General features: G+C 29.7%; 1 protein-coding gene across 5 annotated transcripts in view; it reads right to left on the bottom strand.

The window, feature by feature from the left end:
* The window catches only part of LOC143225198 (SID1 transmembrane family member 1-like), a 201,657-nt gene that overhangs the window by 156,774 nt on the left and 30,967 nt on the right, over positions 1-13,916 (bottom strand). For all 5 annotated transcript variants that reach the window (XM_076454195.1, XM_076454194.1, XM_076454192.1 and 2 more), the window contains 2 exons: positions 7,897-7,980; positions 3,344-3,434 (listed from right to left, as the gene is read on the bottom strand). In XM_076454195.1, coding sequence (XP_076310310.1) covers positions 3,344-3,434; positions 7,897-7,980 — 175 coding nt within the window. The remainder of the gene's footprint in view (positions 1-3,343; positions 3,435-7,896; positions 7,981-13,916) is intronic.

Here is a 13,916-nt window from a genome sequence, read left to right as displayed (position 1 = left end):
ACTGTTCAGAAATAATGCACATACAACACATCTCCTTGATATAAGTAGCTTGTAAAGTATTTCCTCTTGCAAATAAGTTTCCTAGTGATTTGGTGTCAGGTGTATCTTGTACCTTGTCACCTGCCTTTTCAATTTTATTTCATTTGCTATTTTCTTAAGAGGAACCAGGAAACACATTGACAGATAGCCTTTTTTTTAATTTTACTCTGAATTTTTCTAAAAATTCACTCTTTCTCCACTGATACCTCTCATAGCTTTTTTTGTTTTACTTTTTTTTTTTCATTGTGTTTAGGTGCAAGTTATTGATTCAAAGGTCTCCACTCCTCAATTACTTCTGTAAGCATTTTCCAAAAGAATCAACTATTGCACACATAATTCAGGATAACTTGAATCTCTTCATCACATATTCTTGGTTTCTAATTTGTACTCTTGTCCAAACAGTAGTAAATGTCAACAAGTATTTCTTCAAATTGACAATGCAGTTTTTTGTTGCTTTTTCTGCTGCTAAATGCAGGAGGTGATATGGGTATTCACTAATCACCATTTCAGGGTTAATTTTCAGAAGATAACCTCAAACTCCTTCTTTTCTCCCTTTTCATTGCATTTGTGTTGTCAATGATACATAATTTTCTTATTTGAGGTTCATTCTTCCTGAAGAGGCCCTGAAGTATTCTCACCAGTTGATTTTTCCAATTAAACTTGGATTACAAAGTCATACATTATCTATCTTTTCTTGTTGTCATTGAACTATGTCACTACAACAGGATACAGTTTAGTCTCAACATTATTAGTGCCATCAGTGAACAAATTGAAATCCCCAGTTTTAACATTACTCACAATTTACTCAGTTGCAGTATTGGCCATTTTTCCAGTTATTACAGAACTTTTGATTTTAGAGCATATGTATCTTTTAGCAATTTCCAAATCTGAAAACATTTTTAAAGCATGGACCAAAACTGCCAAACAAACGTTATGTTTTTCAACCAAGAAGATTAATAAACATTTTATTCAAATCACATCATATGCTGAATTGGTATTGGGTTTTACAAAAATGAGTCCAGTTTATTAATTTCAGATGCCCTTAAACACTTTACTGGTATTTAGTAGTGTTGAACTGTTTTTGATGTCATTTTCATCTCTGTGAGTGATTGAGAAATTATAACTGGAAATTGCAAATCTTGCATAATTCATATCCTTTGAGAACAATACAATATCACTGAACTTTTTGAATATTTGTGTCTAAACTTGTGCTTGTAACAAACTTTTCTTTTTTTGAACCAATGGAGACAACGTAGAACCACTTATCTCAAAAAATCATCAGCACATCTTTTAAATACTATTTTCTGTGTTTGTGAGGTTCAGATTGTGATGAATAGTTACCAGAAAGTTATTTGTGGAAATAACAGTCAGTGAAAAAAATTCCATAACTGGATATAAAACCATAAAATACACAACAATTCATACAGGTGTAAACTTAAAAAATGATGTTAAAAACTACACATAAATAAAAAGAGTTGGCAGGTCTGTAACTAGCTTATACTTGCCATAGCCAGTGAAAAAAAAAGCCAAATGCCAAGGTTTACCAGGCTGACCAAGATATGGAAGACAAAGTAGTGGTCTGAGCACTATATATACATATCATCAATTTTCAAGAATGACAACTCTTACAATGTAAACTATATAGTGCAAATAAACTGATTTTATTTTAATTTTTTTGTTATTTAGAAATCAGATTTTTAGGGTAAGAATTAATAACATTTTTTTCATGATATCATTTTAAACAAATATCAGCTTTAACAAATCAAGTATTTTACAGTAATCTTACATTTGTAATTTAGAATTATTAAAAGCAAGGGCACACCCACTCAAATGTTTAAGTGACTCCTGATTATCCTTTGCAAGTAAAAAAGGAAAAGTTATAATGAATAGAAAGCAACTATTCAATTATATGGATCTAGAAACTATTTTAACAAGCTTTATTTACAAATATCAAATTCAATTATTCATTGTAGAATTCTAACCAAAATATTTTAACAATATATGGAAACAAGATATAGGACAGCCTCAAACTGTTAACCATAATCCTCTGAGTCCAAAACTGATAAATCATGTTCATATTATGCATTATTGACCTATGTAGCTGAAACGTTTCACTGAGCCAAAGAATTCATCATAAAGAAATTTTAAAATATTTATCTTTTGTTTGGCCAAGTTTTTAGTGTAAAGTTACACAATGGGCTATCTTCACAATGTCTATCACAGTAAATTAAATCCCATATTTTAACATTATAAATCCATAAACTTACTGCTAACCTACATGTGACAAATTGGTTCAAGGCTTATTACATACATAAGAAATAACAGGATTATTATATATGCAAGATGAAACCTTCTGATCAAGAATTACAAAAAAACTGACTTGCTTACAACTTTGGCGCACTAAAATTTTATCTTTATTGAAAGCCAGTAATTCTGGATACAGTGGAGTAACATAGGTGAATTTATTATGGATTGTATAGTAAGAAACAGAAGAGACAAAAAATTATTTGTCTTTTCCATTGGGTTCTAAAGTAACTGAGCCAGTATTTGTGGACTTATGACAAGAAGGGGAGAATTATTTAGAATTTAAGATACAACTGTGATAACCTGTAGTGAAAGGAAATTTTGTACACACGTTTCACTTGTTTTGAATATATTATTTCAAAACAAATAGATCACATGCTGTTAATTTACTGTTTGAATTCACTGCCAACAAGTCATACGCACCTACAGTAAAACAACCTGCAGCCAAATAATAAAAACCTTACAAAGAACAACCTTTATTTTACATGTTTCAAATGTTAAGTTACTGTAATAACAACTGTCAGTGACAACTATTTAAAGCAGTAACAAAACAAAAAATAAAAAGTCCTAGAAAATTTACATAATTGAAAAACTTCTTCAAAAATCAATGAAAATTAAAAGAAACAAGATCAAATCCTTTCTAAGCAGTCAAACAATAAAAATGCATTGAACCGTCAAAATATGTCCATAAAACGATTAAGATTGTTTGAAAATGAGAATTCATATTACAAACTGGACACCATTTCACAAAAATAGAGACTAATTACAACATTTAAATTCAACTACTATAAATAAAGATGTTTGTGGAATTGTCTCTCCCCCCATTATCTATTTATGCTTTGTAGAGGAGTAAAAACAAAATTGGTGGAAATTCTCACAAACTAATCTGTTCATTCATGTATTATGGTAGCTGAATTAACCCTACGGAATACAAGAACATGAAAATTGAATCCACTCTAGGTTTTAACACACTAGATGCATGTACTGAAAAGTACCTTACCTGGCTGAATTCTAGCCTGTCCTTCACACTGATAGTCAGTGGGTCTGACAACAATTACAATATAAAATTGAGGAGTACCAAAGTCTTCTCTCTGCAAAAACGCATGTTAATTATTTCTTACTGAACTACAAAACAAACAACACAATATAAACTAACTTATAGTAAGAGCAAAAGCCAGCAATATATTTTATGCAGGTATACATACATCTGTAGTTCCATAAGCAAACAGAGTTTATGCAGTAGCTTTAGGTGTTAGAAATTAATAACGGCACACATTTAGCTCGGAAATATATTTATAAATCTAACATATAAAACAAGCGTTGTTCATCACTTCTTACAGCTGGTGCTGAAAAGCAATGAAATGGTCAAAAAACAAGTAAAGAAGATGTATAAATTTGTTATGAAAAATAATCAGATGTGTTTTAAAAATATTTGTACTCAAAACATGTCTGTGAATTGGAATCAATATGACTCAACTTCTGATAAGTCAGAGTACAAGGTAATGTTCATGTCAGGAATAAAAGTATTTTTATTCATCACACAGTTTATATGTTACTTAACCTCCAGAACCACCAAATCACATATTTGAAGTTTTTTCAGTATCTATGTATATCATATCAAATATTTGCCTTCCTCCTCTATCATGAACTATCACTAAATCAGCAATGTAGAGTAAAATGTCTGTTTGATCTTTAATTTCCACAAAGAAGCCATACAAGGGTTATCCGCACTTGTCATCCCTAATTTAGCATTGAAAGACTAGAAGGAAGGCAGCTAGTAATCACCATCCATCATTAACTCTTGAGCTACTAATTTACCAATGAATAGTGGGATTGAATGGTACATTATAACACCCCATGGCTAAATGGGTGAGCATGTTTGGTGGGATGGGGATTTGAACCTACAACCCTCAGATTGTGATTCAAATACACTAACCATCTGAATGATTTGTAACTTTGACAGCAAATACATAATACCATGTTGACTGGCATTCTATGAAAGATCATGCCATGGACATTTAAACTTTTGTGCATATGAGGTTAATAAATAAAGAAATAAACATATTAAAGCTGTGTGAAATTTCTTCTTTCTTCCTGGAATAACATTCTCACTAGTAGTTACTTCTGATACTAAACTTAGAATTTTCTAATTAACCCTTTCTCTGTGAGCAGATCAAAGGAAGCATTCAAGACATTTTAGGGAGATATTTTTGAAATTTATAAACATACTGTTGCTATTACTTATATCAAAGGAATTCACATCAAAACGAAGGTTACATTTTAAATTTTAATATTTTACGTGTTTGAATTTCTCAATTTAAAAGTAAATATCAAGAAAAACATAAAGTTTTAACATAAGTTAAAACTAAAATATTAAAACCTCCTACATCTTTGATTTGTTGAAATACAAGTATATTTTACCAATCACGTAGTTTCACTCCTCCAACTACTTCAATTCTTTCAAAACCTCTTGCCTAATCCCACCTACTTTTATTTTTCTAAGAGTTCATAACAATAAAAAGAGCAGTTACTTGTGTAGGCAAATCTTATAGCCATTTGTAAGCAATTTGAAGGAAAAAAAAATCATTATTTAACCAAAACTGTTGAAGTGTGATGACTAAATTGTTGCTCTGAAGAGGAATGAAATTTTTTTAAACTCATATATAGCTTGTTTAGATACCAAAATACATTACAGATGTTTTGTGTGCACTAATAAAGTTGATATCTTTATCATTATGCCTATATATGAAATGTAGAAATATTAATAGTTCTACGTCCTCCATTTGGAAGAATGAATGAAATTAAGCACATGTGATGCTCAAGCACAAAGTCTCGTCACTACCATAAGTATTCAAAATCTTTGTCCTTTGAAGTATATTTTCTTTATTCATTTAGATTTTAAAAAGAATAAATTTCAAATTATTTGTGAATACATAATAAATATATAATATATTTTTGGTAGCCAAAATTTCCCTATATTTCACAAAATACTGGTGTTATAGTCAGAGATTTCTACTTTGACTTTGTAGGTCCATATAGCTATGGCTGCTGAATTTGTATTATTCCTCTAAATTGTCTGAATTGAGATAAAATAAAAGTAAATTATGCAACACTAGAAACTGAACAACCTATAGAAAAGGTTTGTTTATAACATTTTTAAAAGATACAATATTCTACAAATGTCTGCAAAATAAAGTTATGCACAAGTTGTACATACTTCTGAAATGAATAATGCATATACAAAGTGCATGAAACAATTGAAAGTTATATACATTCTAACACAACAAAATGTACATAAAAATAAAACACACCTAATGTTGTGCGTAAGAAAAACTGTATCAATAAGTGCAAATTTAAGTAGGTATTTTACTACAAACATTTTAGACATTGTAAACTGATTTTGACACATGAAAGGGAGCATCATCACTGTACAAATAATAAAAGAACATTTTACAGAATGTTTCAGTCAAAATTTAATGTAAAAAGTAACCACTGGTGTACTTTGAAATACAAACATTAAAATATTTAGAAGAAAGAAAATGTAAATAAAGGAAGAAAGCAGACATAGATAAACAATTAACTTCTTTGAAGAGTAACACTTATGTAATATTCTTCAAAATGTTTAATACAAATGTATTCAATACTTAGTTTACATTTGGTTGTTACTTAATTTTACAGGAGGCACAGTATTCATCTCCTCCAGCAACTTCTATCAATAATCGGTGAGAAATGCCAATCAAGAGTGAGTCTCGTAGATGATTAATCCTGCAGAGTACTTGAAAGTAGTATACGAGAAGGACTTGGTCTGCTTTGAAGTAGAGGCTTATTCAGAGCTGGAACCAAGTCCATTCTGAAGGCTTTCTGAGATAATGAGAGCTGATTGGGTTGTTGTTTCTACAAAATGTATGCATTTACAACTGTCAAGTCCAAAAGTCAAAATAACAGTTTTTGTATTATTTTATTGTTCTTCAACCAGTAAAATAGTGACTTAAATGTTGGTCATTAGGTTTACTCTTCCTATAAACTTGTTTTAGGCTACAATTAACTGAGGTTTTGTAACCTTAGCATCCCTTCCTCTGCTTGGTTTATTAGTTCTCTACAAGTATATATATTCTGTGACGAGTATCTCATGCCAAAATACAGAAACAGCTACAATGTATTTTGGTCAACAATTATATACCTAAACTACTGAACAGATTTTCCAAATGCATTATAAATAATTACTTACTTCTAGGTAAATAGTCAGTGGCAAGAAATATTGTTCTAGTGGAATGTATTTGTATGGTAACAATATGACTGTGTCTTCTAACAAAGTGTAAAGAAATAGCTAAAGTCAGTGTGCTGCCTCTTTACACATGCTTCATTTCTTTTGAAAGTATCATATTACAGTGTTATGTAAACAGTCCCATGACACAAGTGGCAATTTATTGCTTTATCTTATCTGGTCATAGAAAAAAATGAGAAATGCTTAGCAGTAGAAATTCTCAAGAGAAGTACTATTAAAGCTATATACAAGACATAAGGTCAAGTGGTCAGTCCCATAGCTTTTGATTACTAAATGCATTATGTGGTATACAGTTTGTTTGTTTTTTTTTGTTTTTCTTGTTGCTGAAGGATGAACTTAAGAACATTTCTGATCTATCAGATTAACTAATTTGAGTTTAAAAGGTGCTTGACATTGATTTATTGCAAAATAAACAAATGTTTTGGGCATTTTTTATCCCCAGGTAGACACCACTAACCTCAAAACCAAAGGAGAATTTCAAACATATTATTCTGTTCAACATTAAGATATTAACTTTTTATATACCAAAAGGTCTTGATATAAAGTGTCAAAAACGTTGGGAAAAACTGAATAACATTTTGTTAAACTTATGACAAAAAATATGAGACATTTATTAAGATATCATGCAACTTTTTCCTAAAGTTATATGTGGCTTTATACTAGGACAATATCTCGGAGACCTCTTGGTATATAAAAGTTGAAGAGTGTAAATAAAGCTCTCAGACTGATGTTTGTTATTTACTTGGATGAATAATTTTGTTAATATTTTTTATGACTGCATATTAAATTTTAATACACTTAAGAAATTCACAGGCATCAATACAAAATGAAATACCTAAACATTTAATAATGATAATAATATGCATTACTCATTTATGTACACTGGTTCTTTATTGACATTAACTTACTATTAAAACATAACTAAGGCAGAGACAGTAGCTTAACCCCTCAGGGATTTACCATTACTATAGCAATGTTTCAACCATAACAAACTAGGCATGAAGCACTTTAAGTAGCATGCAAAACATCTGAAATATATATATTTATGTGTGGGTGAAGGTCATGTCTAGCACACATAAGTATACGAGTGAAGATGACATGTATCATGCATAAATATATTGATGGAGATGATCTCTACCATGCATATATGTATGGGTGGAGATGACAAAAGGTTAATAACATATAACAATATCACACAAAAATATTTTATTTCCTAGATATCCAATATATATCACTTTTGAGAAACATTCTTACAGAGTTTGACTTACCCTGACTGTAATTCCTCCCTTATGTGACATTGTCTGATACAGCCCTATGAACTCAACTTTTGTATTCAAATCCAATACTGGACACTACAAAAAGAAATAACATATAAATTATCAGGAAAAAAAAAAACACAAATTAACATTTAATCCTAAAGTGAAATCCAAAAAATACTTCCTGCTATTATTACTTTCTTAGATATTAATTTGGCTAATTATGCAAGGCATAAACCTCCTTATTTTCAAGGTCAATTACCAGAAAATTTTCCTTCTTATGAAAATTTGAAGAGATTAATTATTTGTCAAATAGCCTTTATTTAACTCACTCATCTTCAGCTTTAGTTATATACATTTCTTGCTCTTAAAATTAATAACCCACTTATCAAGTAAAACTTGTTACACTTTTATATTTTTAATGAAAGAGCTTCCATTTACATTTTAAGATATGTAAATTAAAGTCACATAGAAGAATATGACTATCACTGTATACTCATCATCCCAGCATATACTTGAAAATTGGGCTGAAGAATGTAGAGGTGCTTGTTACTACTGTTCATATGAAACAGACATAATAAAAATTAATACCACAGGATGTAATATGTCATGTATTATTCGAGTGATAAAAAAAAAGGTTTGGTTTTGAGAATAAAGTAAATCTCTATGGAGTTCTTTCTACAAATTCTATGTTTGCCCCAATTTCAAAGGAACAACTTCTTTGGATATAAATGGCCAAATGAAAGAGCATTATTAACTGTAAACATGAAAAGTAATAACCACTTCTCTGAATGGACATGTATATAAAGAACAAAGTGTGCCAATGTACATTTCTTTAGAAGTTAGCTGTTGTCCAAGGTAAGGATTTATCAAATCTAAAAATAAAACCAAATATCCTATCTTCTGGTGTCTTGAAAGAGTTCTAAGGATGGCAGTAAACAGTGTTGTATGTTACTTACTGAGTCTTGAAAACATAGTATTTCAACAGTCAGAAACTCTCAAATAGACCTACCTTAGTAAAGTCAGTAGTTTCTACATAAGTGAGTTACCACAGATGTGATTAATGATCATATCAATAATGATGTAAACTTAATGATATTGTGCCAACAAAGTTGCAGTTAAATAAAAAAAAGTGGGGACAGTTAAAGGTAAAAATTAAATATTCACCTAAAATTCAGTAAAACTGGAGTTCAAAAGCCACCAGCTACAAGGTCAATGAAGGTTTTTCCAAAAAAAAAAAAGACTTAAATACACTAAAAATAGGATAAAGCAAAAATCTGTACAAGGTTCCATAATCACTGCTCCAAGATTTTACAACAATTCTAGTAAATGCCATAAACAGAAGCATGATAAAATAATTTACTAAACCAAAAAAATGAAAAATTCTAGAAGCAATATATTAAAATGAAGAAAGAACTTAAGATTCATAAGCAGCAAGGAAGATGGACAAATTTAATGTCAGCAGACCAAGGCATAGTATATATGTTTAAAAAAAAAAAAAGTTATAAGGTACATCCATTTAAATTCAAGAAGTAAACTGCAAGCTACCATTTGATTGCATCATAAAAATGAAGCATTTGTAGACAACCATGAATCAAGAAATACGGTGAGGGATTCTGACTATAATAAATATACAAGTTTCAATTAGACAATGAGAAATAGATTGATAAAAGGAATATCAAGTGAAAAAAAATAAATCAAAGAATTATAAAGCAGAGTTTAAGAAGAGTAATATAATCAAATTAGTGAAGAACAAATATTCCAGTACCGTACTGCATAATCCAATAATAAAAAATATACAAACATAATTAGAAACAGAAAATACAATGTTAATATTCTCACTGTATCTCTGAAAGTACGTAATGTATCTTAACAAAGTCTGTCAAGCTTTAAGTAAAGATTAAGTATTTTGTTTACAACAGTTCAGTATTTTTAATCAAGTACTTTTATCACAATATTGTCCCTTAATTGTATTAAAACAAAGATGTTGACTGCTCTAAGTGTAAAGTGATTTTCATGATACAATTAAAATACTTTTCTTTACCTCAAAAATTTAAACTTTCATTTGCATCACTCTTAAAATGTCCAAAATAAATATCAAATGTTTTCTTTTAGACAGACTTTATATTGTATCTGTTATTTACCATACGACAAATCTATAAGAAGCTGGTCAATTTAATCGCATGTAATCATCATAAAAACTAAGAAGGAATCCTAACTTACTCTTTTCTTCTTTCTGGAAAGGCTGCAAATTGTAACTATTTATCCAAAATAACTTAAAGCTTATAACAATATAGATTTATTTTCACTTACTTTTATCATTTTTTCATCTCTAACTAATTATCCTACAACATCAACTACAAATTTCTTAGCTATTGTGCAGCTCACATTAAAGCATCAAGTTACGTAACACATAAGCAGCCTATCTCATGAGAACTTTTTTATTATCATCATGAATTTCCATTATCTTTTCTAATCTAAACTGATAAGTATCTCAATTTTACATTTTAGTTACACTTATAACACTAAATAAAGAGTAAACATGATACACAATACTTTTTTATACTAATGGTACTGCTGCACAAAATAACATTTCAGTTTTTTAAAAAAATACACCAAAGAAAACATAATAATATATGAAAAGGCACATAATATCCTATAACTGTCACAAATTTCTGGCTTTTTAATTATGCAATAAAATCCATTAAAAATTTAGCTGAATTCATTGATGTATTTCAGGTGGGAATAAAGTTTGAACTTGAAGCAAAGTAGACAGTCCTCTGTATAGAATACAATAAAATATATCATTAGATATATTACAACCTTGGCTTTCTGTTGACTATAAATATTATGGTATAAAATGTCTATTGTTAATGAATATCAAAAAAAAAGCCACACTCAGCAGAAGAGATTTACCAACCATGAACAGTGATTGTTACCTAAATATAGCGAAAGCTGTTATTTACCAATAATGTCCACATCCTACACATATTAAGTGTTCCATAACTGAATTTAGCCACATAAGAAATTAGCAAAACTGTATCAACTATCAATAAATACTCATCCTACAATATTCCAAAATGTATCCATGCTGAATTCACATTTTCCCAAAATCCCTTGATATATTCATTAAATTTTAATCAAACACAAAAAATAAAATCACTGTGATCCTAAACAGATACCAGTTTAAATTACCAAACATTTTTATGTAACACAATATCAAAAATGTTCCATATATCCTTATTTGTTCTCTAATGGATTTGAAATTTTGTAAGATACAGTTATGATTATCAAATTTCTTAATTTAAAAATAATGTTTACATTGTGTTACTTCAAATTTAGATCACTTACAGAATATTAAAAATACTAGGTTTTTACTTTGGCTAAGAACATAAAAATTATTTATGATTATTCATGACAAATCATTAGAATAACTATGTGGTTATAGGTACAATTCCGTAAGGCTCCAAAAATATTATAAACAAACTTATAAATATGTAAAATGACACTACATTGTCTGGAAAAGGATATATTATGCAGAATGTTGTTGCCCTAGATGACCGACTGAATATGTCTTTCACTGTTTCTTAAAGGATAATGTGTAAATTGTAAAATCTGTTATTTGTGTTGTGTTATAATTTATAATTTGCATAACTTTATTCATTAGTGTCAAACTATGCTTCTTTTCTTTTACATTATCTGTACGTTATGTTTATAACATTTTAATCAATAGGCTCTTGATATTTTTTGTCATGTGATAAAATGTTTGAAACACATAATGTCTACATTTAACCCAAACAGTGTTTAGAATATTTTATTAATTTAATGTAACTAGTTTTACATGGCTGCAAATAGTTCTTACCTGTAAAGAAATGTATTTTTTTTAGAACCCTCCCCCCAAATAAAAACCTTTATTTTTATCTATCATCCCTGTAGAATATGTTATCTATATATTGATCTATAAGTTTCCCTTAGTTTTCATACAGATCTGGAAACTGTTGAAATCTTCTTATGGCACAAGTGGTTTAAAGAAAGTTTAAATATGAATATATACTGTGGATAGAGAAAGAATTAAACTATCATGTAAATATATAGCTTTAATTTTTTTTATAGTTTCTGCCATTTCTATTCCTTTCATTTGTGCACTGTGAAAGTATTTGTGTTTGAAAGCTACACAGTTTTTTTTTTATTGAGAAAATGCCAGGTAACTTAGGATAAGGTAAGCTTTTTTAGATTGGTTGAATGGATAACAAAATCAAACATTATTACAAGTTTAACACAATAACAAATGTGCAATGTATGGAGAAGGTTTTATGATCCTCAGGTTCAAGCTGTTCACCTCGACAGAGCAAGATATATACAACACAAAGAAAGATGTCACCTAATAAGAGATTTATTAAACTTTAATAAAGGTACCACAGTGATGTCTGGTTATTTAAAACTATACTGTGTTTACTTTGATGTTATATACACTAATTTTATTGAGTTGTAATTTTTGTAAACATGGTTATTTTCATTATATTTATCAAATAAGTTACTTAAGTTTGCTGTCTGACAACATGGTTAGTACAGTAGATGAGAACAAAATTTTTTGATGAATTAAATCTTTATTGAGTATTACTTTTATGTTTATGTTAGTCAAAGAAAACACAATCATTATTTTATTTTTTTAGCAAAAGAAATATTAACCTTATTGGTGAATGGTGATAGTAAAAGTTAAATACATCTCCATCATTTCATTTACTTTTGGTTAGTTCAAGATCACTACATATTTAAAAAAAACAACATAATGGTGACCATGTAGTGGCAATGTTTAGCTGACATTAGTGATTTATTCACAAAGCATCATGACTTTGTGAAAACATCTGCAAAAATAAAATACTAACAAAATAAGTTGTGAAAATAACACATAGACACTTTTTTTTTTTGGTTTGTATAGAAGTCCTAGTTGGGGGCATACAAAATTTAATCAATTGATCAGTTAGTAAATCCCACTAATCACCCAGCTCTAACCAAAACAGAAGTACTGGGAAGATGCAGTCAAATAATTGGTTAGTGACAAGTACAAAGCCAAGACAAAGAGCCACACACAATTTGTATGTCACGACTTCAAGAAGAATAAAAAACTCCCCAACAGTTAGCATTTTCCTACACTGAAAATGTTTGTTTGCTTGTTTAAATTTAAATTTAAAGCTATACAAAGGGCTACCTGTGCTATGCCCACCACAAGCATCAAAACCCAGGTTTTAGAGGTGTGAGTCTGCAGACACACCACCTCTGTACCACTGGGGGCACTGAAAATGTCTTTCTGATAGTTACTTTCACTCATAAAATAGCTTTACTCCATTAGCATTGCCTCTACTGGTGCAGATTTTCAATATTCTATCAGGTCCACAGTAGGAGGAGTCTAACGACATGGAGCATCAAAGAGAAAACAATCTAGGTCTACTTTACTCACATTATTCCATGAGTGTGTGGTTTAGAAGGAATATATCTGTAATGCAAAAAAACCATGAGAGAAAACTACTAGTAGTCCCACAGAACATCCCATCATTACAGTGTGCATAACCCAATCCTAAATTGTAATTTTTTTAGGCACAGATGACAATAGAATGACACGCAACCAACACCTGGCAGCATCTAGAATTATACACCAGCTTCTTGGTAGAAATGACTAAATGTAACTGATATTAAGTATGGTTACAGGACTGACAGTGCAAATTATTAAAAAACTATATGTTCGTGGTTAGGCACCATATGCCACAGAGTAAAATCCACAATAAGCTAGTTAAAAAGGCACCTGATAAAGGAAGAAAATTTGGAAAAAGCAACCTTTCACAAAGCAAAAATTTATACAAATAGTAAAGAAAACCAAGTCTTTGGTATAAAGAAAAACAGACAAACCAGCACGTCTGTAAAGCACTAATACCAATCAAAAACTGACTGAATGCAAATGTAAAGAGGGTACTAGTTATGATAGGAGTGACATCATTTTGAGGCTTGTGGGGATTAATGTACATAGAACATGCATC

This window comes from Tachypleus tridentatus, chromosome 9, assembly GCF_004210375.1.
Source record: "Tachypleus tridentatus isolate NWPU-2018 chromosome 9, ASM421037v1, whole genome shotgun sequence".
Lineage (NCBI taxonomy): Eukaryota > Metazoa > Arthropoda > Merostomata > Xiphosura > Limulidae > Tachypleus > Tachypleus tridentatus.
The sequence above is the reverse complement of the archived record's forward strand: the minus strand, read 5'-3'. Positions and strand labels throughout refer to the sequence as shown.